The 21,132-nt window shown below is 37.2% G+C and overlaps 1 protein-coding gene across 1 annotated transcript in view; it reads left to right on the top strand.

Moving 5' to 3' along the window:
* Positions 1-19,733, top strand: part of NUBPL (NUBP iron-sulfur cluster assembly factor, mitochondrial) — a gene marked incomplete at its 5' end in the record, with an annotated part of 83,705 nt that extends 63,972 nt beyond the window's left edge. Inside the window, 4 exons of the mRNA XM_084263087.1 lie at positions 535-620; positions 6,564-6,684; positions 10,457-10,539; positions 18,814-19,733. Coding sequence (XP_084119213.1) covers positions 535-620; positions 6,564-6,684; positions 10,457-10,539; positions 18,814-18,876 — 353 coding nt within the window. The 3' untranslated portion in view covers positions 18,877-19,733. The remainder of the gene's footprint in view (positions 1-534; positions 621-6,563; positions 6,685-10,456; positions 10,540-18,813) is intronic.
* Positions 19,734-21,132: the final 1,399 nt, after the last annotated feature.

Here is a 21,132-nt window from a genome sequence, read left to right as displayed (position 1 = left end):
CATGTTTGAAGATTCTGCCTGTCAATGGTTGTATCAAAATGTAGGAGGCTCAGAAAGCAATGGTCTGATTATGTACAGGCAGCTGCCTCTTCACTTTAGGGCTAGGCTCATTGTTAAATCAAAAGCCTTCAAATGTAATTATGGCATGGAACAGTTACTGTGGAGATATTCCCAGAATACTGCCTTTGCAACGTGTCAGCATGTGGACAGTGTTTTCTTCTGTCCATGGCCATGTGGCAACTAGATCAGTTTTCTCATTTAGAAAATAAAAATGGTTTCTACATAGAAAAATCTTATGATGAAAAAACCTAAATTATTTCTGTCACTCCATATCATACCTCAGTGATTGTGGTTCATTGCACAATAAAATGCTAGCATCATTTTCTTCTTCAAATTAAAAGAAACCCTACACAAAACAAACCTATAAATAAGAGACTACTTTGAATTTACTAGCATATGCTAAATAGTCAAAATATTTTAACAATATTATTAATAACACACATTTTATTGGTATTTCGTATTTTCTTTTTCCAGGAGCTGTGATCATCTCTACTCCACAAGATGTGGCTTTACTGGATGCACGCAAAGGAGCTGAAATGTTTAGAAAAGTCCATGTACCTGTAAGCCCCTACATTAAAAATACCAGTAGACTGTTTTCCATAATGTAAAAAAAACCCAAATCCAAACACCTCTCCTCCATGCCCTCAAAAAAACCCAACCCAACCTGAAATAGGTGAACAAACCATTTAGTAATTTCACAAATTCTTGGTTTTAAGAAAAACAAAACTGGATTGGAATTCATCTTATATCTGTATCAGAGGCTTGCTTTAAAAGAAAGGAAAGAATTTTCTCAGGCTGAGGTCATTATATTACTTGATTTATTTTAAATCCGTTTGTTTAGTCATCTGGAATAGATCAGAGTGTTAAACAGTGTCTTAATGTGTGCTTTTCAATTGCATTCTTATTATGTACCTCCTTTTCAGCACTGTCTGTATTGGTGCTTAAAATCTAAAACTTCTTGAAATGTGGTAAAATCATATATATGTACATTTTAGGAAGGAAATTAAAGTTTTGGGGGAAGATATACATGTACCTAATTGTCACTTTGCCATTTGCAGGGCTCCATGACTATTATGCCAAGTAGAAGGCTGTCTATTTCACTTGTTTCTCATGAGGTTTATAGTTTACATGATAGTGTGCTTGTTTGAGAAATGCAAAATTTAAAAATATCCACAATACTCATATGGATTGGGAGAAAATATTAAACAGGGTGACATCTTTGACTCAGTATTTTCTGTGTGCTACAAGTTGCTAAGTAACTGAATGTTATACTCTAGAGTATGTTCATGAAGAGATTCATTTTTCATTTGAAATGTGCAGTTGATGAGAAAATATAAACTGAAATACTTCTTCATCTTAAACAGTAAAGAAAAAAGCCATTTACAGTACTTCAAAAAAGATGTTTTCATGCTTACCTATGTGAAGATCACTTCTACTCTTTATTAAGAAAGGATATTTCTTTCGTAGCTAGAGCTTTGTTAATTTAAAAACTGCAACAGGAACCTTGAAGTGACTGCTTTCCCTTTTTGTTTTAATTTACAGAGTAGGTTAACAAATGAAATACATTGATAAGTTCCTTACTGTTAGCTATTCTGTAAGCATATTTGCACCTAAATAAAAGTAGCAGCGTTTATCATTTGCTACTAGAAACCCAAATAGATGTAAGAGAAGAGTAAGTTTTGGAATGTCTTGATTTGATTTTATATTTGGGTTTGCTAGAATTAAGCAAAAATATTATTTTCAAGATAGTACTTTGCTGAATTTCCCTTTTGGTTAAATGAGAAATTACCTGCCCATGTATTATATTTCTAAGTGCCAACTAAATCTGAGGATCTGAAGAAAAGCTAGTGATGTGATTTTTGATGGACAACTTCAAACCTGGGGTTTACATCAAAGAGGTGGGATCTGTGGGACTTTGTTGCAATTACGAGTCCTGCTTGTATAATTGGCAGATCTTTCAAAATATAATTTTTACAATCTTTAATCTTTACAAAAAGCACTTGCAAAGAGTCTACTTTTCAAAGAAGCAGAGTGTCTATAGGTTGCTGAGCTCAGTCTTGTGAGTGTGTGTGATGGGTTGACCCTGACTGGAGGCCAGACCAAAGCTGCTCTGTCACTCCCCTCCTCATCTGGCCAGGGGAGAGAAATGGAGGAAAAGACTCATGGGTCGAGACAAGGACAGGGAGAGATCACTCACCAATTACTGTCATGGGCAACTCAGACCCAATTTAAAAAAAAAAAAAAATCTTATTGATTACCCAATCAAAGCAGAGTAGGATGAAACCAAATGAAATGAAACCAAATCTTAAAACAATGGGATTTGTGATCAGTTTATCACAGGTTGTCTCAGCTGCTTCTTCCTCCTCAGGGGGAGGACTCCTCACACTCATCCTCTGCTCTAGTGTAGGGTCCCTCTCACAGGAGATAGTCCTTCACAAACTTCTTCAATGTGATTTCTTCCCACGGGTTGCAGGTCTTTGTTGCTGGTGGGCTTAGCCATGGCCAGCAGTGGGTCCATCCTGGAACCAGCTGGTACAGATATAGAGGAAGCTTCTAGCAGCTTCTTACAGAAGCCACCCCTGCAGACCCCCCTCCACCCTCTCTCACCATCCCCCCAGAGCCTGGTCATGCTAGCCCAAAACAGTATGCATGCTTATATTTAATGAACAGGGGTGTCTCCTTGTTACATACAGGCATACATATACCTTCCCCTCACCCACACAGTCATTAGTTAACAAAGCCTCAAATGACATATGTAGTATTATCACAGTGTGTGTTTGTCCTTTCCTGCATTGAAATTTAAGAGATTGAAGGAACTCCTGAAAAGCTGGCAATGAGATTCAGTGTTAGAACCGGGATTGCAATGCTCAAGTCTTATTTTCAGTCGTAGGATGTAGTCATTAGAAGAGTAGTGACATCTCTTGTGCAATGGAGCAAACCTGGTAAGGAAGGAGTTTGCAAATTGTTGCCGACTCCTATCACAACAATTTTCAAGATTCTTGCTCATTATGTGAGTATGATGATTGCTTTCATGCATCCCAGAGGCTTGCTCTGGGCAGGTGACCTGAAAAAAGGGAGTAAGTTTGAGTATTCAGGAAAAAAATTGCCTGTTTACACTTGCAGAAGTAGATTTTAGCTCAGTATGGTTTATCTTATCAATCTTATCCCCAAAAGAAAAAGATAGGGGTTTAGTTAGACATGCAAGTTTTCTGATAGTTTCCTTGAATTGGAAGGTTATCTTGTAGATTTTATAGGCTTAAAAAACCTGCTTATGTAAACTCAGCTATGTATTTCCTTCTGAGATGTAGTAAATTGTTTGTTTGGCTGTGTACTGACTAGTATTTCCGTAGCCTTCGGAGTACCCAGCCGAGATTATTGCTTCATATTGGGAGCAGAAGTTAGAGCCAAAAATTGCTCATTGTAAGACAAAAGGTTTACTTGAAGCACTGAAATGTCAAATGACTGAGTGGTGGTTGTGTAGGAAATTGATGGTAGACTGTGGAGCTGTAACCCTGATTACATCAGTCCCTGTCAGGTTGGCATCGGACCTCAGTACCATCTCTCCTTATGTACAGTGAACAATTTACCTGGGTTTCTCAGGAATTACCTCCTTGTGCAAGGGCAGAGGGCTTTCATTTTATCACTGTATTTTCTTTAACTTAGAAGGTAGTATATTTGAATTTCTGCATGGTTTGTTGGATAAGCAAAAGGTTAACTAAGCATGAGAAATATGTAAACATTCAGAGACGGTGTGTATGTGCAGGTAATTAATAATGAAAGGGTTCTTATTTTCCTGTTACTTCATGATAGATGTCTCCTCACCACTTAAACTAATGATTAGAGTAAATGAAATGCTGTTCTGTGCATTGTAACTATCCTCTCCTCTGCTACTGAAGATCAGCTCCTGTGTTGGGGTGCATGTCACCAAACTGGTTTGCATGTCACTCTGAGCCAGGTTTGCTGAGAAGTGTTCATGGAAAGGAGCTGACTAAGGACTAGAATAGGTTTCACACATACTTAGGGGATAGTTTGTGTAGACAGTAACAGCTGCTTTGAAGCTATTCCAGATTATTTGAGCAGGGAAATGAGAGTTATTGCTGACTTCATTTACAAGACTCACTTCTTTGTCTGTAGATTTAAAAGCTCTGAAGATCATAGTGAACTATCTTCCTTCTGTAAATATACCTGCAGAAATATGCATGTTAAAAATACAGCTCAGTAGTACAGTTGTGTATGTTCGCACGGGTTCTGTGTTCAACTGGTGTTTGTAATTGGCAACTTAAGAATTGAGTTCCATATTCTAGAAGAATATATATTAATAGCTATTCACTGTTAATTGGCTGACAGATAGAAACAACACTGAAAAAATAAAAATCATTGTGTGATGCTGAAATGTCACTTCCTTTTATTAAGATTTGTTGAAATGAAAAAAAATGAGAAGACTGTGAATAAAACCTCTAAAGCTGATACAGCATTGAGGATACAGCTGGATCTCAGCATTGGCACTCGCTGTGGCAGAAGGATTTATTTGGTTTAGGTTTTCAAAGAATTAACAAAACAGCTGTAATAGTCCTTAACTATTCACAAAACAGTAGTAAGCTACGTCACTTTTTTCTTTGATTGTGAATTTGCTGAGTCATGAATGTTGTATGACTGCCTTGAGGAGAACAAAAAGTTCAAACCCCAAGATAGCTGAAGATAGATTAATTTATTTAAAGTAGAAATATCAAGTCTCTTTTTCTGTGCTGCAGAAAATGGCTTCCATGTATCCTAGTTAAATACTGGTTTTCTTTTGTCACATTATACTCCTTCCAGTGTTCTCCAGTTTACCAACACATTGAAAAATCTTGACATTAATTTAAGGAAAATTCCTTAAGTTAATTCCCACTCAGAGGTCATCAGTAGAACTCCGTGACTGTAGAAAGCCATTTTTACTATCCCTACACCTTGTACCCTTGGACATGTAGTATTTCATGTCTCTCTTAGTGTAAAAACTGGATGAGAAAATTACCTGTAATAATGTCCCAGTAAATAGAAACTTGTTCCTTTGACAGTCCACAGGAGAGAGTAGAACATGAGGAAGGTTAGTGGTGTAATCTCCTTTTCCCTTCCTCTTTCCCTTTCTACCTTTCCCTTTGTTATTTGTACTGTTTCTTAAAATGCTCCTTGCGTGAAACCCTCTGAAAGCTTTACTTAAGTGAAGAAAGACTTCTTAGAAAATAGTGTGAAGCGTATTATGGTGGCATAGAAAAGAAAAAGGTGATCAACTTTTGATCATTTTTAGCTTAGCTGTAAGGAAGTTTTTATTAAGACACTGTAAATAACATGCTGTTGTGTTTTCAGTTTTGGTGCCAAAAGTTGTGCATTCAGTCTTAATTCAATAACTTAATATTGTTGTTTGCATTGAACACTGATGTATCTTTTAGATTTGCTCTGTTAGCACAGCGGATGTCACTCCACTAATAACTAGACCAGTTTGTTCGAACACAAAACTAGAATGCTTGGGGAAATTTAATAGTACAAAATGCCACAAAGTAAATAACAGCTTTTTGTACTGCAAAATATATGTTCATATTTTTAATTCCTGGCTATAGTGTGTGTGACATAGCTAGATAACGTAAATGTCTTAAAGTGAAATATTGTAACACGGAACCTCTTAAAACAGGTCTGCTGTTGATCAGCAGATGGGTAGAAGCTCTCATTCCATAGTGTTTGAATGCTTTTGTCACCACCTTTACAAAATTCTGCTCTGCCTCAATGAATGGTTTTGTTTACTAGGTGAATAAAGCAAGATCAATGCTATCATTACCACTATTATACATTGTGAAAGAAGATTTTTGTGTGCATGGTTGGGCAAATCTGGAGTGTTTTGTAAGGATGATCTTGAACACCTGGCATCAACAGAAGGGTACCTAATATGTGTGTGTTAGATTTTTATGCTGTAGTTTTTGCCACTTAGTGTCACACAATTATTTCTTTTGTTTGATCTTCAAAATGTGTTTCTGCTCGTCAGAAGCATAACAAACCTGGTTCTTTTTGAAAACATTTCCCTACAGGATAACTTGCAAAAATACCTTAAAAGCGTCTCTGATTGTGTCATTTCTCATAATGGTATGTTTTTATTTTGTGTTTGCTGAAACTGCAAATGACAAAACTATAAAGCACAACATGAAAATCCTTCAGTATTTGGAGTTTGAAAAGGAAATACTGCCAGGGAGAGTTCTTGGAAATACAGGCCCGTGCAAGAAGTACTTTTGTTACAAATGAATTTGTTAATCTTTAAGTGGCATAAATGCAAAAAACTTGAAACAATGTGCAGCTGAGATGATTAGTAAGAGTTGATAATGATGTTAATGAGTCTGATGTTACTACTGCTTCTCGTTATAAATGAGTATTCCTTGTTGATTCTTTGTTGACAATCTCTTTATGCTGTCAGAGTTGAATAATGGAAATACCAATGCTTTAATCCTAGGTTTAAACATCATTTTCTCTTACTTTAACAGGTTTTAGGACTGGTTCAAAATATGAGTGTTTTCCAGTGTCCTAAGTGTAAGCACGAGACACACATTTTTGGAGCTGACGGTGTAAGAGATCTAGCAAAAACCCTTGGATTGGATATTTTGGGTAAGGGTATCAAACTGGTTTTATTTTAGAAGAAAAATTTAATGGAATGCGTGAGGGAAACACCTTCAGATATAATAGAACTAATAAGTAGTTGAATGTCACAACTCTGTTCCTTATCAGAATTATTCTTGTAAATGGGATATGGGCTGGACATGATAGTTCTTGAATTGCATCTTAAATCTCTTTTGATTTTTAAACAATCCACAACATTAATTGTTTTGATTAATATTTTGATCAATGTGCTGTGTTACCTGAAATTCACTGTTATTGATCATACAATTTTTACAAATAGCCCAGAATTCTATTTTGTCATGTAAAACAGACCTAAACTCTGGGTGGTTGGGTTTACGCCCATGTGAAGATTTCTTGACTCTTGTGTGGAAGCAAGCAGACTGTGATGATTTGTAAGTGTTGAGATATAATAAATATGCTGAGTTGCAAAATGTTGTTTCAAAAGAAAATTTATTTCTTATTGAAAATAAAAATTAGCCATGATTAAACAACCTGGCATGCCTATAAGCTGAAGTATACATTGATCTTTAAAGTATACATTGCTATTTTGAAAAAGCATATTTCATCCTGTGCTGTCAGTAAAAAAAAATACAGAATATAACACAGCATAATTAAGTTGGTAAATGGGATAATTGCATGTGCTAATGATGTGTTTCCATGTATTGCTATAATTATCTCAATGATTTTCCAGAGCTAATTCATTAAAAAGAACCAGGAAGCTCACTTAGAAAGATCAACACAGAAACATCAAGGTCTGACATAAATTTAAGATAGCAAGACAACACATAATTAAAGACATGCTTTTGGGCTATCTCTCAGTTTTCTGAATATATAATGAGTTGTGATCAGAGCCCAAGGGGACTTCTACAGCCTTGGGTTATGTGGATGGATGCAAATCTTCTGCAAGCAGTTGAATCAAATATGCATTTAGATGTGCAGGCACAAATGATGATCTATGCCATTGGTCCCATAGATGGTTTTTGTTATTCCCTAAGAAGGTGGAGCTGAGTGTGATGGTGTTTAATCAGGATTGATGTGAGACATTTATAGGTTTAGCAGGGGATGGATGAGATGTATGAAGGAAAACAGTGAAGTTTACCTTCAAACTGTCACTGAAAGACCAGACTTAGATTAGGAATAATGCCTCAAGGGTTAAATTTAGAACTACATTGTTCTGATTAGTATGCTCCTCCTTCCAGGGATGATCATTATATAATAATACCATATGGTATTATAAGGTCCACTGCTTATAGATTTTGTGTTAATCTATCCCAAATGGAAGCTTTATCCCCGTGTTATTTGGATTCTGCCTAAAAGCCTTGAGAACTTATTTTGTGTTGTATGTATGTATACAAAATGTATATATTTAAAATTAGTATTCCTGAATTTTTTCTGCTTCTGTTGTGCAACACCTGTGGTTGTTCTGGTTGTTTCACTAAGTGCCCAGTCCTCTTGTGAAACCTAACAATGTTTTAGTTTCCATGATAACATCTGACAAATTCTGCAAGCTAACAGTGTACAGGGTGGAAGAGGATTGGCTGCCTTTTATATTACTGAATACCTCCTTTATTTTTGTTTATGACAGCAGACAGTGTGCAGTTGCCAGTACACCTTTGAGGGTAGTTCATTATTGCATATACTTTTGATTGTCTTGTTTCTTTATTGTTCTCTAAAGGCAAGTGTGCCAAAGTTTGAGAGAGAGACTGTACTGCTGATTGTTTCTTTCCTTGTTTCTGAGACTCCTCTATTTAGCTATCTTTTTTAAGTTGAATGACCATATCTATGACCAGAAAACTATACCATTGCTATATATATACATAATACCAAGATAATTTCTGTACAGTTCATCCTGATGTTTGCAGTTCTGAACTTTTCAAACTATCTGCTGATAGAATCAGCAATGACTCTTAGATTTTTAAAATTATTTATGTTTTTACTTCCTATAATAAATTCAAATTATTCTCATGAATTACTTTTCTTTGTAGTCAACAGTAATTTTTAGTATGAGGCAGACATACGATGGCAAGTTCCCATCATGTTCTGTACTGAAGAATAGCACAAAAACTTTGACTTCCTCAAACCCTTATCACCCAAACAGCTGTGCATGTGCTTTTGCTGTCTTTATGCTTCTGCTTAATTTAAAACTTTTTGATTTTTTTTTAACTAAGATTGCATTTTGCCTTGTATTCTGATTTGCACTTTTGTTCATACGTGTCCTGTTAAGCTCCTGTAGTACCAGACCATCTTTGTAAGTATGTGGAAGAAGAGAGGCTGACATTTTTTAATTGAGCAGTTCTTTTTGTAATACTCTGCGACAGTTATTAAGCTGATAGTGGAGAAATATTTTTTTCATTAATAAAGCATCCTTGAGAAAAAACAAAGATTAATTTTTGCATAAAATAGTGGTAGGAACTAAATTCTAGGAGATGTAAGTCACCATTATTAAGAACATTTAAGGTTAAAAAAAATTTCAAAAGACCCCTTAAATATTTTTTGATTAATAAATAAACAGACTTCACAGAATCACAGAATTGTAGGGGTTGGAAGGAACCTCGAGAGATCATCGGGTCCAACCCCCAACTTTCATGCCTAAAGACATTTATCCATGACTAAAACAAATAAGAAACTATTAAATATGAAGGAAATGGACTGTAATCATCATAATAACAAAACTGAAGTTTGCCAAAGATTCAGCTAGTTATTTGTGGAGCCCCAGCTGTTGTGTTTACTATTTGTTTGGGGTTTTGTTTGTGTTCCTGCTTGCTTTCAGTTCTGCTTTTTTACCTCTTAAGCTGTGTCAATTTTCGTACAGTTTTCTTAATGTTTTGCTTTTTCTGACTATATTGAACGTCAGTAATTTACACTGGCCTTTATTTGGGTTAAATAAAAGTTGCTACACTGATTCAAACTGCTCGAGTTTCTGAGATGAGTCCAGACTGAATTAAGGCAGGCTGTTCTGTCTACATCCATCCATGAAGTGCAACGTAGTTCTCTTTTCCATTAAAAAAGAAAGTTAGCCTTTGGTTAACTTCATCATTATATATGCAGCAATGAATGAAACATGGGAACTTCCAAGTTTTCTTTAGTGCCAAAAAACCGTATTTCAGAATGGAATAGGGCTGCTGAATGATTCTCCTGTAGAGCATTCCTTTCCCCTCTAACAGTTTCCTGCTTGTTATAAAAGCAGAATATAAAGATGATTTCTGTTGAAGAGGGAACTGAATAGTCATCTACCTTTTAATTGGATCCAAGGCCTAATAAGGACAATAACAAACGCTATTGTTTGGAAATTAAGTATTCAAAGAAGTCTTTGAACAGTGATTAAAATCTTAAAACAGCATTTAAAAGAATATACAATGAGGAGATAGATGGAACAGTAAGTTGCATGATGAGCATTTGCCTAATATTCAAACAAATTTTTATGTACCCAAAATAACTTGTATCTCACCCTGTTTGTTGAGGGTTTTTTTGTGTATTCAAGGCAAAAAAGCAAATTGCCATCTCTAATAAATGACTACAAAGCATAGGCCTTCCTATTCATAGAATGAAAAATCAAAAATATGTTTGGCATTAATCATTATGGATGTACAGAAACTACTGCAGCCAATTTTCATTTCAAATGCTAATTTTTAAAGATTAAATAATTCTAAGAATATACCAAACTGGAATTGGATTTCAATTTGCTTTAGGGCTATTTTAATGAAACATTTAAGAAATTTTAGGTCTTCACTTACATTGTGTCTTGGTATTTTTGATACAGGAGACATTCCACTGCATGTTAATATACGGGAGACGTGTGATTCAGGACAGCCAGTTGTGATCTCTCAGCCTCAAAGTGATGCTGTAAGTTTGGTGCAATTCACTTAAAACAACAACAACAACAACAACAAGCCTTCCCCCAACAGTGAATGGAGAGCACTTCTTATTATTGTTGTTTGGGAAGAAATGTGTATCTGAATGTGACTTAGGGAAAAAAGAGGAAAGTATCATCAAGTAACTCAGGCCCTTCATTTTGGGCTGCTGGTCATCTGTTCTGATTCTGTGGGATTGGTTTTGTTTAATTAGTCTGAATCATTCAGAACAACAAAGATTTGGTCCAGGTTCTGGCATGCTGAGAAGAGGAAGGTCAGTCTCAAGCCTCATGAGACCTTGCAGCTAATGGGGGCCCTCTAAAACTGTCAGAGTACCCTTTGGTAGTTGAGCCTAGAAACTATGAGAGAGTCCTATCAAAAGATGTTTGGAACAAAACCTGTATATTGTCAGTACCTGGGTTGTTTTCAGCAGGAAGTAGAGCAATTTATACACATGGGGAAACTGATTTTTCTGTGCCTTTACCAGAACATTTTATTGCCAAAGGAAAAGTTGTTGAGGTGATGGGAGTCAAATATGCAAATATGAGGGAGTCTGTAAAGAAAAGCAGTTGCATGTATAAAACTTCATTAACACTGATAGGATAAGATTCTTCCTGGCTAGTATTTTCCATTGTGCCTCTGCTGGAGTTTGCCTGCCAGGCTCTGTAGGGCAGGCTGTTATCTGCTACATTGTGTTTGCACAGCGTATGGCATGATACAGCCTCACTCTTCACTGCTGCTTAGATATTACCATAAAAAAAGTTATTAATGCTGATAGTAGATGATAGAATCGATTAGAGATAAGGTAGAATTTGCACATAAGGTAACCTTTCTAATATCGTGATTGCTAGGCACGTGCTGGAATATTTATTTCCTTCCCAGTCTTTTAAAAGAGGAAGAAAAAAAAAAGAGGATAATCTAGTATTATTAACATACTGATTGGGATTCTGGAGCAACAGTGACAGTCTTAAAATTGTCCTATATCATTTTGTTTTGAAAAAGAAGCAGCAGCCCTAGGGCCTGTTGATTTCTAATTGAATGCAGTATTTTTGCTAGGCTAGGGGAAAGCCTGTGCTGATGCTGTGTGAATAAGGTACTGATCGTGAGTCTAGATCCTTGTGAAAGGGAATCATTAGAATCAATACAGTAGTTCCTATCTGGGAAGCTTGATCGGCAGTGTGAAGGTTTGAATAGATGTATGTCTTGGGTCAAAGTTGAAGCAGAACAGCTGAGTAAACCAAGAAGGAAGGCTCACAGTATCTGAAATCTGTAATAACCAGGAGTCTGTAGCCTGTAGGATTATCAATCTAAGAATTAAGACATATAGGACAGTGTTCCGAAAATTAAAAAAGACAAGAAAGTCTGTTGTGTTGCCATCTGTTCCTCCTTGGACTATGTTCTTGGTAATGAAAGGAGGGGTTATGAGCACCATTTGTGGCTCTTAAGTTAAATATGAAGAAGAATAAAGATTGACAAATATGTGTGACTTTGGGGAAATCTTTTAATATTCTTCTTTGCCATTATGTTTGTGAGAGAATCATTCTCAGAGAATTAAGAGTATTTTTAGGTGTCACTAATCTCTACAGAATGAAAATAATTTCCCTTTATCCTCAGTATGTTTCTCATTTGAAAGACAGAAAATTACTGTTGTTCTCTTACCTTTTAAGAGAAAAATTAAAATCTTAGCACATAACTGATAGTGGGAGAGGTCAGATAAAGTCAGATCCAAATCTTTAATACATGACACCCATCACCATGTTTCTCAAATAAATTAAAGTTGTGGCTATTCATGCATCAACAGTCACAAATTTTCAGACTGAGAACAATGTGCATAGAGCTGCTGAAACTATCTCTTCTCTTGTCCCTTAAATTTACAAGGTTTTTTAATACAAAATTCTGTGCTGTTTTTGTTAGAACACACAAATCAAATACAGAATCACAGGTCTGAAATAATACCTAGCTGATTCAAACAGTGGGGAATAAGGATGGGGATTGACTTCTCAGAAACCCAGCATGCTGTCACACCTTCTAAGCACTTTCAAGACTACAAAGAAGGGTGTTTCCAAGATATCTTAGATAATACATTTTTTTTGCTTATAAACCTGCAATGGAGTTTAATGTGCCTTGCTGGTATATAAAAGTAGAGCTGTCACTCTATGCTAGAATTTTAAAATGTGTAAACAAACTTGTCTAAATTTGTTATTTTAAAGCTTACATGCAGTTGGTTGTAAAGGGATGTTTCCTTTTCAGAACTGGCAAGGAAATTACTAACAACCAAACCAACCTTTCCAGAAAAAAGAAAATTACTTGTAGAATTGTGCACGTGTGAACTTAGTTCTTCCTCAGGGAAAGCACAGAATACATAAGACCTGTCTACTGGCAGAAAGGGATGACTATATAGCTAAAGGATGTGAAGATTTAATGGTCAGGGTTCTCTTCTGGTGAAGCTTCAGACAGTCCCTAATAATAAACGGTGCTGGTAAAATGGTTTTGCTCTTGGTATAACGTCCAAGTTAGTGTTTCTGTCAGCTTACTTGTTTAAATTGGGAATCTTTTTTTTAAACACTCTTCATGTTAGCACAACTGGCAGGGGCTAGCCTGGCAGAAAGAGCAGACAGACCACAGCAACTGGGAGTGATCTAAGATCCTCCACAAGAAGGTAATAAGTTCTTAGTTTAATCAACAGTGAGGATTTACCAGACCCTTCTGGAGATAACTGAGAACCTTGGAAGGAGAAAATGAAAGAGAGCAAGCCCGGTGAATCACGTATTGCTTAGAGTGCCAGATCCTCACATTGCATGGCCTTTTGCAAGTATGCACAAACTTGGATGCAGTGTGATGAGGCATTTTATGACTTGGATAGGAGGAGAGCCAAAACTTGTCCTGGAGCAAGGAAGCCAGGACCTGTGGCTGAAAAACATGCTTAATGTCATCTCTCCAGCTTGCAATAAAGCCCAGCATACGATAGAAACATGGAAACCCTACGTGCTTCTTGGGGGAGGTTCTGTTGCTGTCTAGTTCACATTTAATAATATGAAATTTATTCAGCCTCCTTTTGGATTTCATATATACTGGTGAAGGATTTTGTGACCAGTAAATTGCAGACATATCCATAAGGGGAGAGAAAAAGCTCAGTCAGCTGGAAAGCAGGGGCACAAAGCATCAGATGTCTGACGTAGCAGAGAAGAGCAAGTCTGTTTAAAAATCCCTTTTCAATTCAATTAGAAACGTTACAGGCCTTACTGTCATATTATCCAAAGAAACAGGTGGAATTGGTATTCAGAATTACTTTTTTTATGGAACTTTTTGAAAGAATGTGAGCTGGGTAGAAATGCACAATGTTTAAAGCTTGAGAGAAATGGAGGAAAAATGTGAAGTAGTTGTAGCAAATGATGTTTGCTGTTGGTCAGCGGTTGTCTATAATTCCTTTTAAAGAGTGGTCTCTCCAGGATGCAGTGCCCTTAAAAGAAAATGCTGAGTGGTGAGAGAGTCTGTGTGAAGGATGTCACTATATTGCATTTGAATTGCACTGTTCTACTTAACCACGTTTTCAGGACAGGATGTCTTTTTTGATGTACATAATAGCACCTGAGTGATGTAGATGCATAATGGTACCTTGGGGCTAACAGTGTTTCCCAGCTGAGGCTACCTCAGGATGGTTTGGCTTTTGCAACTGCTGATATACAGGATTAACAGGAAATTTCCTGTGGGCTCTAAGGAATTATTTTTTTTTAGGAAACTAGATTCAGGAAACATACAATTTACTTGCCTGTCTCCTCTATTTCAAATTGTAATCTGTGAGTTGACCATCCCCTTTCTGGGCTGGACTTACCAGTGTATGCAAAGAAGCACCTTATGGTAGAACTGCCTAGAGGAAGACACAGTGGAGAGTTTCTGGGCCTCCTGCAGCAATCAAAAATGTCTCTGGGTGACAAGAAGCTTTTATTTGACGTGGAAGTTTGTTTAAACCTTGGTTTATCATTGGGCTTTTAGGACCTTCTGATTTGACCACTGCAAAATACAGACATCTTAGGGAAGCCCAAGGCATGCACAAGGCATGTGTCGAAGTAACAAGCAATTTACATAAAAATTAAAGCTGTTTAAAAATATAATTGAACTGGAAAATGAACTGTGGTTGAGCAAAGAGAATGCTTGAACAAAAGCTATCACCTATCATAGCTACCATCTGCATGGGAATAAAGTCTAGTGTTTGTCCTTGTGATAGTCACTATTTGATTAGTTGCTCATTTCTCGTGGTTGCTAGTTTCCTTTAGCAATGAATAAAGTATAAACCTCTAACAACTCAGCTGAGCAGATTTAAATACTTTATCCTTCTTTACAGCTATAGTAGCATCCACAGCATTTCGTATTCCAGACAGTCAGGGCTTGCATAGATTCTCCCTTGGATTGCTGTGCTAGATCTTAATAGTTTTGGAGTCTTTCAATCCCAAATAAAAGTTAGAAAGCATGTTAGTACTGGAATTTACACTCTGTGGTGTTCTTGGCCTGCAACCAAGTCATGGGATCAGTATACTTTTCTGAGTTGCTGGTCTGAAGTTGTTTGTGGTGCTTTGGGTAGAGGCAAATGTGATACTGGCTCCTACCTGTTTTGACTTTGTTGATGGGTAAATTGTATTCTGTTTTTGTCTGGTCATTGCATGAGATACTGGAAGCCACTGTGGTAAGCTGTTTGCAGGCTAAGATCTGCACTTCAGTGAAGGGCAAACAAGCAGGTCAGGCCAAGACAATTGAATCCATGAGAACAGGGCAGAGTCAGCTATGACCTGTATGGTCAGTTTGCAGCAATCATAGCAGTGATAAATACTTCCCTCATGGGTAAGACTTTTAAGAAGAATGAAGTGCCATAACCAAAGGGCTCACATTTCTCTGGGATTACCGTAGGGCTTAATTAGATGAGCTAATAAAAAGACCTGCAGTTTAAATCTACCTCATGTCTATTATCCCATGACAGAGTAATGAATCAGGATGTTCTGATTATTTAGGCCAAGCAGGACTTTTCAGCCCTTTTCCTGATGAACTTCATTACAAGTTCTCCATTTCTTACTTCAAGATCTAATGCTGTCATTAGTCACTTCATCATCTACTATGCCCTTTCTGCCCTAAGAAGGTTTCTGATTTAAAGAATGCAGCAGTCTTTTCTGGCAGTGTTTGTACCAGTGTTTGAGAGGCAAACAGTCTCTCATGGCCATTATCCAGCTCTTTCATCTATGAACATGAGATTCCACCTCTACCTTTCCCTTCCCCAGTGCTGCTCTCAGACCCCGCCTCTTCTTCATCCTCTCAAAGCAAGGAGAATGTTTGGCTTCTAGCTAACTGTTATGTTACTGTTAAATACAAAGATGTCCATCTGCAAATAAATGCTTTCAGAAAGACAGTTATTAAACCCTTCCTGTGCAGCTTCCAAGGCATAAATGGGAAATCTGGTCAGTATAGTTCATTTTTATCATATTAAAATTAAAGTGATTGTGAATGATGAATAAGAAGTTATCCTTCTCCTCTGGCTTTCCACCTTGCCTTTTGATTTGCAACCCATCTTCTTTTGTTTAGTGATGATAAAGAGCTGAACTGAGCTATGCTGTCTGTCTACAGATGCCACATTGAAAAGATCTTGAGTAGGAGAAACCATTCCATGTATGTAGGGTGTTTGTTGGGGGTTTTTTTAGTGTAATGAAAGGTGTATTCACATTAGCTGAGATTCCATTTAGACCTTTTACAGATGTTGATGTATGTTACTGCTGATCATAGATGAATGATTTGTTCAAAGATAGAAAGCTAAGGCTCAAAGCATTTGTTTTTGTCAGACAGGTAGAGCTCTGTAAGGACACTTCTGGGATACTGCTCTGTTCAGCATAGGAAGTAGTGATCTAGGAAAAGAAAACAAAGGATGTATGCATGTGGGACTGATTGCTGGTAGCACTGGGGCTAGTTAACACTGGCATGCTGGCTACGGAGTTGTACCAGGAACCTCCTAGAACTCTGTCATCCAAGGACCCTTGCTGAGGGTGTCTTTGGCTGGATCGAATGAGACTCCCTGAAGTGCTGTTTGGCTGTGTGTGTAACAACACAGCTAGTCCATGTCCTGTGTGACTGCTACAGCATATGCTTGATCTATTGCTGGTGTTTCTCTTGATGTATATACAAAACACCTCCTGTCTTCACTATGTACAGAAACATTATTTCTGCTGTTAGTATTTCTGCCCCTGCAGGAATGGTTTCTATGGTCTGTTTATATTCTGTGTGTAACTTGATCAAGTCTGAAGCAGGAACAGCCTTGCCACTCTCTAGAAGGGGCCAGATTTACCACACAGGTTGTTCATTGTCTCATTAAAACACATTAATTCGTCTCTGCAAAGGGGGAGCTGCCTGCAAGACTCTTCAAGATATTCCAGAATTCCCACCTGGAGCCCTCCTACACCGATTAATCAAATACTTAACTACAGCAGCAGCTTGACTTCAGTCAATCGCCTTACTTCACATTGGTCCATTATCTCATCTAGGCAGGTGGCTATCTGGGGAGTAGCTGAACCACCCAGGGAATTAATAGCTAAGTGGTGGTGGGTGTTGTACGTGGAAGGACACAGCTGTTATGCCCATAAGAGGAGTTTGAATTTCATGCTTGTGACTTAAGTTCTTATAGTTCTTGCCACAGCGTCATGCGTACGGGAGAAAGCGGTTCTAGCTTGGTGTCTGCATTCCTTACAGACTCACACAAGGATGTGTCTTTAGTTTTAAAGTGATGTGAGCACTACAAGGTGCTGAGGCTGGGAGTGCCAGAAAGTAGAAGAGAGAGGACATATTAGGGGTATCGTGGCCTGCAAAAAGTTCAGACCAACAACAGCTGGTGCTTGTGGCCCAAGTGAGAGACAGACCTTCTCTTCTTGCACCCCAAGCTCTGGCCTCAGGCATTGGTCAGCCTGTTTGGTGTTTTAAAGGCTCATCAGGCATGCAAGGTCTAATTGGAGGTTAATGCCATCTAAGTGTGCTGCAGGAGGCAGGAGGCATCACTGCAGTAGGGAATATTCTGGGGATTTCTCGTTGTAGAACAGGGAAGGATGTCATTGTGGACTCTGTACAGACTTACTGGCGCAGATGAAGTAGCTTGGTTACAGCCTAACAGAGTAGGAGCCAGCTGAATGGCAGGGGAGTTTTCTATTGTGCTAGACAAACACAGAACACAATGCACAAGCTGGAAATTGAAGCATGACAAATTCAAATTACAGATAAGGTGTACATTTTTAACAATGGAAGTAATATGCCTCTGCAACAACGTACAAGAGATTATATATATTACACAGAGAGATACTCTTTCAGTTGAAAATCTTTGTGTCAAGATCGGAGACCTTTCTGAAAGGCATGTTCCCTTTCGACTACAAGTTGTTGTGCTTGGTACAGGAATTATTTGGTTTCATTTTGTGGTTTGTTCTGTGTTGAACCTTAGGCAATGTTTTATACATGACTCTTGACATGAAATCTCTGAATACTTGATGTTAGACTGATCGTAGTTCTAGCTGTGTCATGCTTTTAGAGATGTTAAAAGAAGTACGTTTATTTGGGTCACCCCTGATAGTCTTACAGTTCTGTGTTCTTTAACCCTCCAGCTGATGGTATCTGACCAGATGCCACAGGTTGGCGTGAGGGAGATTTTGCTGTGTGAATTCTGGTGTGACAGAAGTAGTTCTTTCCAACATCCACTTAGGTCTTTTGAAAAGATGTCCCTTTTTTTTTTTTGAAAATACTTTAAATTTTAATGTCTACAGATGAAACTCTGTAGTGTAGTCTAGTCTGCAATGAATTAATTATCTCAAAAAAATGTTTTTTGAATGTTGTTTTCTTTGATTCTTTGTCTCAATCACGTGCATGGTGCAGCTCAGTCTTCAGGGTGAGGGAAGCTTGTAGTTAATAGTACCTGTGGGACTAGAACTCTCTAGTCCTTCCTTCTCAACACTTCTCCTCCAGAAGAATATTGATTCCATTTGCTGTTTAAGACAGATTGTTCAGTCAAGTTCTACTCTCAGAATAATACCAAACTTCAATTTTACAGTATTTTAAATAATGTAAACTAATACTTATGTATTAACACATCATTTTTCCTGAACACAAAACTGGCTAAACTGAACTGTAACATTTTGGGGTTTGTTTTTCTTGTTCTTTGAGGGTGGGTGAAAGAATAAATACTTAACGAGATGTAAAATACATCTTTTTATATAAAATGAAAGGTTCTAAATACATGTTTCTGTTTTTACAGGCTAAAGCCTATCTAAAGGTAGCTATGGAAATAGTAAGACGGCTGCCAGTACCTCCTGCTTGAAGGGTTTATTGCTGAAACTTACCAGAAAGCGATCCTTTGGTGCAACCAAGGCAGAAGAGTCCTGCTACCTAATGATGTGGATGCCATACTTTAGGTCTAAGAACTTTCTTAGGAGCTAATTTAGCACAGGTTAAATTATGTTTGTGATATTTACTGTTTTTTCAAATCACTGTTTGGTCATGGATTGAAGTATGCAAAAGATGATAGACAGTACTTAACTGCTCAATTGTAACAACATCAAGCAAGAAGAGATGAAGTACGTTTTTCATGTGTCCTGTTTTAAGGTCAAGAATGAAAGGCATCTGCTCCAGCCAAGCAGAATGAAGAGAGGGGTGCCGAGACACAAGTCCTGCTTAAAGAAATGACATTTGCAGTGCTCTAATTTCTGTCAGTTTGGGTTCAGCTTTTTACTTGGTTAGCTACCAAGTTGACCTTAAGTTCTGCAGAATTTTAAGTAGTAAATTCAGTTACGTAATTGCAGCACTTTGGTGTGTTCATCTCAAAAGAAAATTAAAAAAAATATCCACAAATCCTCCGAAGAGTTCTTGTGATGGATCATGAGCAAATCCATTCATTACTGGATAATGTTCGATGATGAGGCAATTCACAGTTTAGTGGAGAATGGATTTCATGACCCTGAGGCTTATTTCTTGACTGCTTTGCATTATAATGGACCCAGACAGAAGACTAGGTAACCAAGGTCTTCACTGGAAAGCAGATGTTGTGCCTGAGCTCAGTTTGCCACGGGATGCACGTGTTTGAGATAAATTAAATTTAGGAGCGCGTGTTCCTATTACTATGCAGTCAACTGGAGTTTGAATGTAAAGATATATTTTTGAAATAAAGAAAAAATTGCTCCTCAAGCTGCGTGGCCTTCTGGTTTGTTTTTTCATTGCCTTATACTTGTGCAGTCTTTATTATTTTTGAGTTGGTGTGTGGAATTGTAAGAATATGCCTTCGGGGAATGAGTTTCCATTTACAATTAGATGTTTGAGTTGACATTTAGGCTTTTTCTTTTACACAGTCAAGTATGGATATCTTAAACACACCTCCTAACTGTACCATACTGAGTATGTAACCATACTAGGGAGTTCTGCTGTTGTCCTCTGTGGGACCAAGATTTCCCTTGTAGTCCAAATAATTATTCATCATTTTGTATGTAGTTGGTTTTTTTCTTAGTAAAGTGATACAGCATAAAAAGTGCATATACATTTACATTACATTAAGACTATTTAAATAATACGTACCCAGAATTTACATGGGAAAGCTACACACAAATTATGGGTTGAATTTCAGGCTTAGGTGATTTTGTAAACATGTACATTATATAGTCCAAAACTGCTAATTTTTTGCTTCAGGTCAGTCTCTCAACCTCCTCACCCACAACACTCATCCCATGAGATCTCGTATCAGTGTTCAGCTTTCAGTGGCATATTATCCCAGGCCTGTAGAACTGACACCAATGCTCAATTCCTTTCAGCTGTCTAATATATTTTACAAAAATTAAAGCTGCCTTAGTGTTCTGCCCTTTCATATTTTATTGGTAACTTATTGAGGTTTTTAATTGAGTTTTATCTCTACAGATATTATTTATTAACTTCTGCTTTATATATTGTGATTGTTGACATGTATGTCTAGTATAATCTTAAATTATATGTATGAATGGTATAATCATCAATTTCAGTGGAAAACTTGGGATTTCTGACAGTTTTTTAGCAAGACTGATTCTCTCTGAACTTTGATATTTATTATTTTAATTTAGTTAAGTTTGTGAAGGGCTGTGACATGCAGTTTGTGTTGAGGCTGGGTGAACAATCAGTACGCAGATACATGGTTGGTTGTTTTCCCTTTTCATTCTCATTATTTCTTGGGTTAGCTGAACGATGAAATTTGCTTTCAAATGTCCTTTTATTTTTACTCCTTTTTACTTTTTTCCCCTTTTAATTAAGTACTGCAGTTTTGCTCTGTTGAATCTTTCACCTGCAGAACTATTTTGAATGTTTTTATTAAGAAATTGCTTATAATGATGAAATCCAGTTTCTGAACCATGCTGAAAATTCATATTTAATTAACAGTTTTGTGGAGAGATTGCACAATGTAGTGGGTGAAGCCTGATTCATTGATTAAAAGTGGTCAGGCATTTCCAAAAGAGGATATATTGTAGAGAGTAGGTAGGACAAGTCTGCATGTCAGGATAGTGGTGGTCAAACCAGATTTAAAATGAGAACATATTTGCTTTACTTTCCTCATTCTCAT

Source organism: Gallinula chloropus (genome assembly GCF_964237585.1).
Source record: "Gallinula chloropus genome assembly, chromosome: 4".
In the NCBI taxonomy this organism is placed as follows: domain Eukaryota; kingdom Metazoa; phylum Chordata; class Aves; order Gruiformes; family Rallidae; genus Gallinula; species Gallinula chloropus.
Note: the sequence above shows the minus strand (reverse complement) of the source record. Positions and strands in the feature narration are given on the sequence as shown.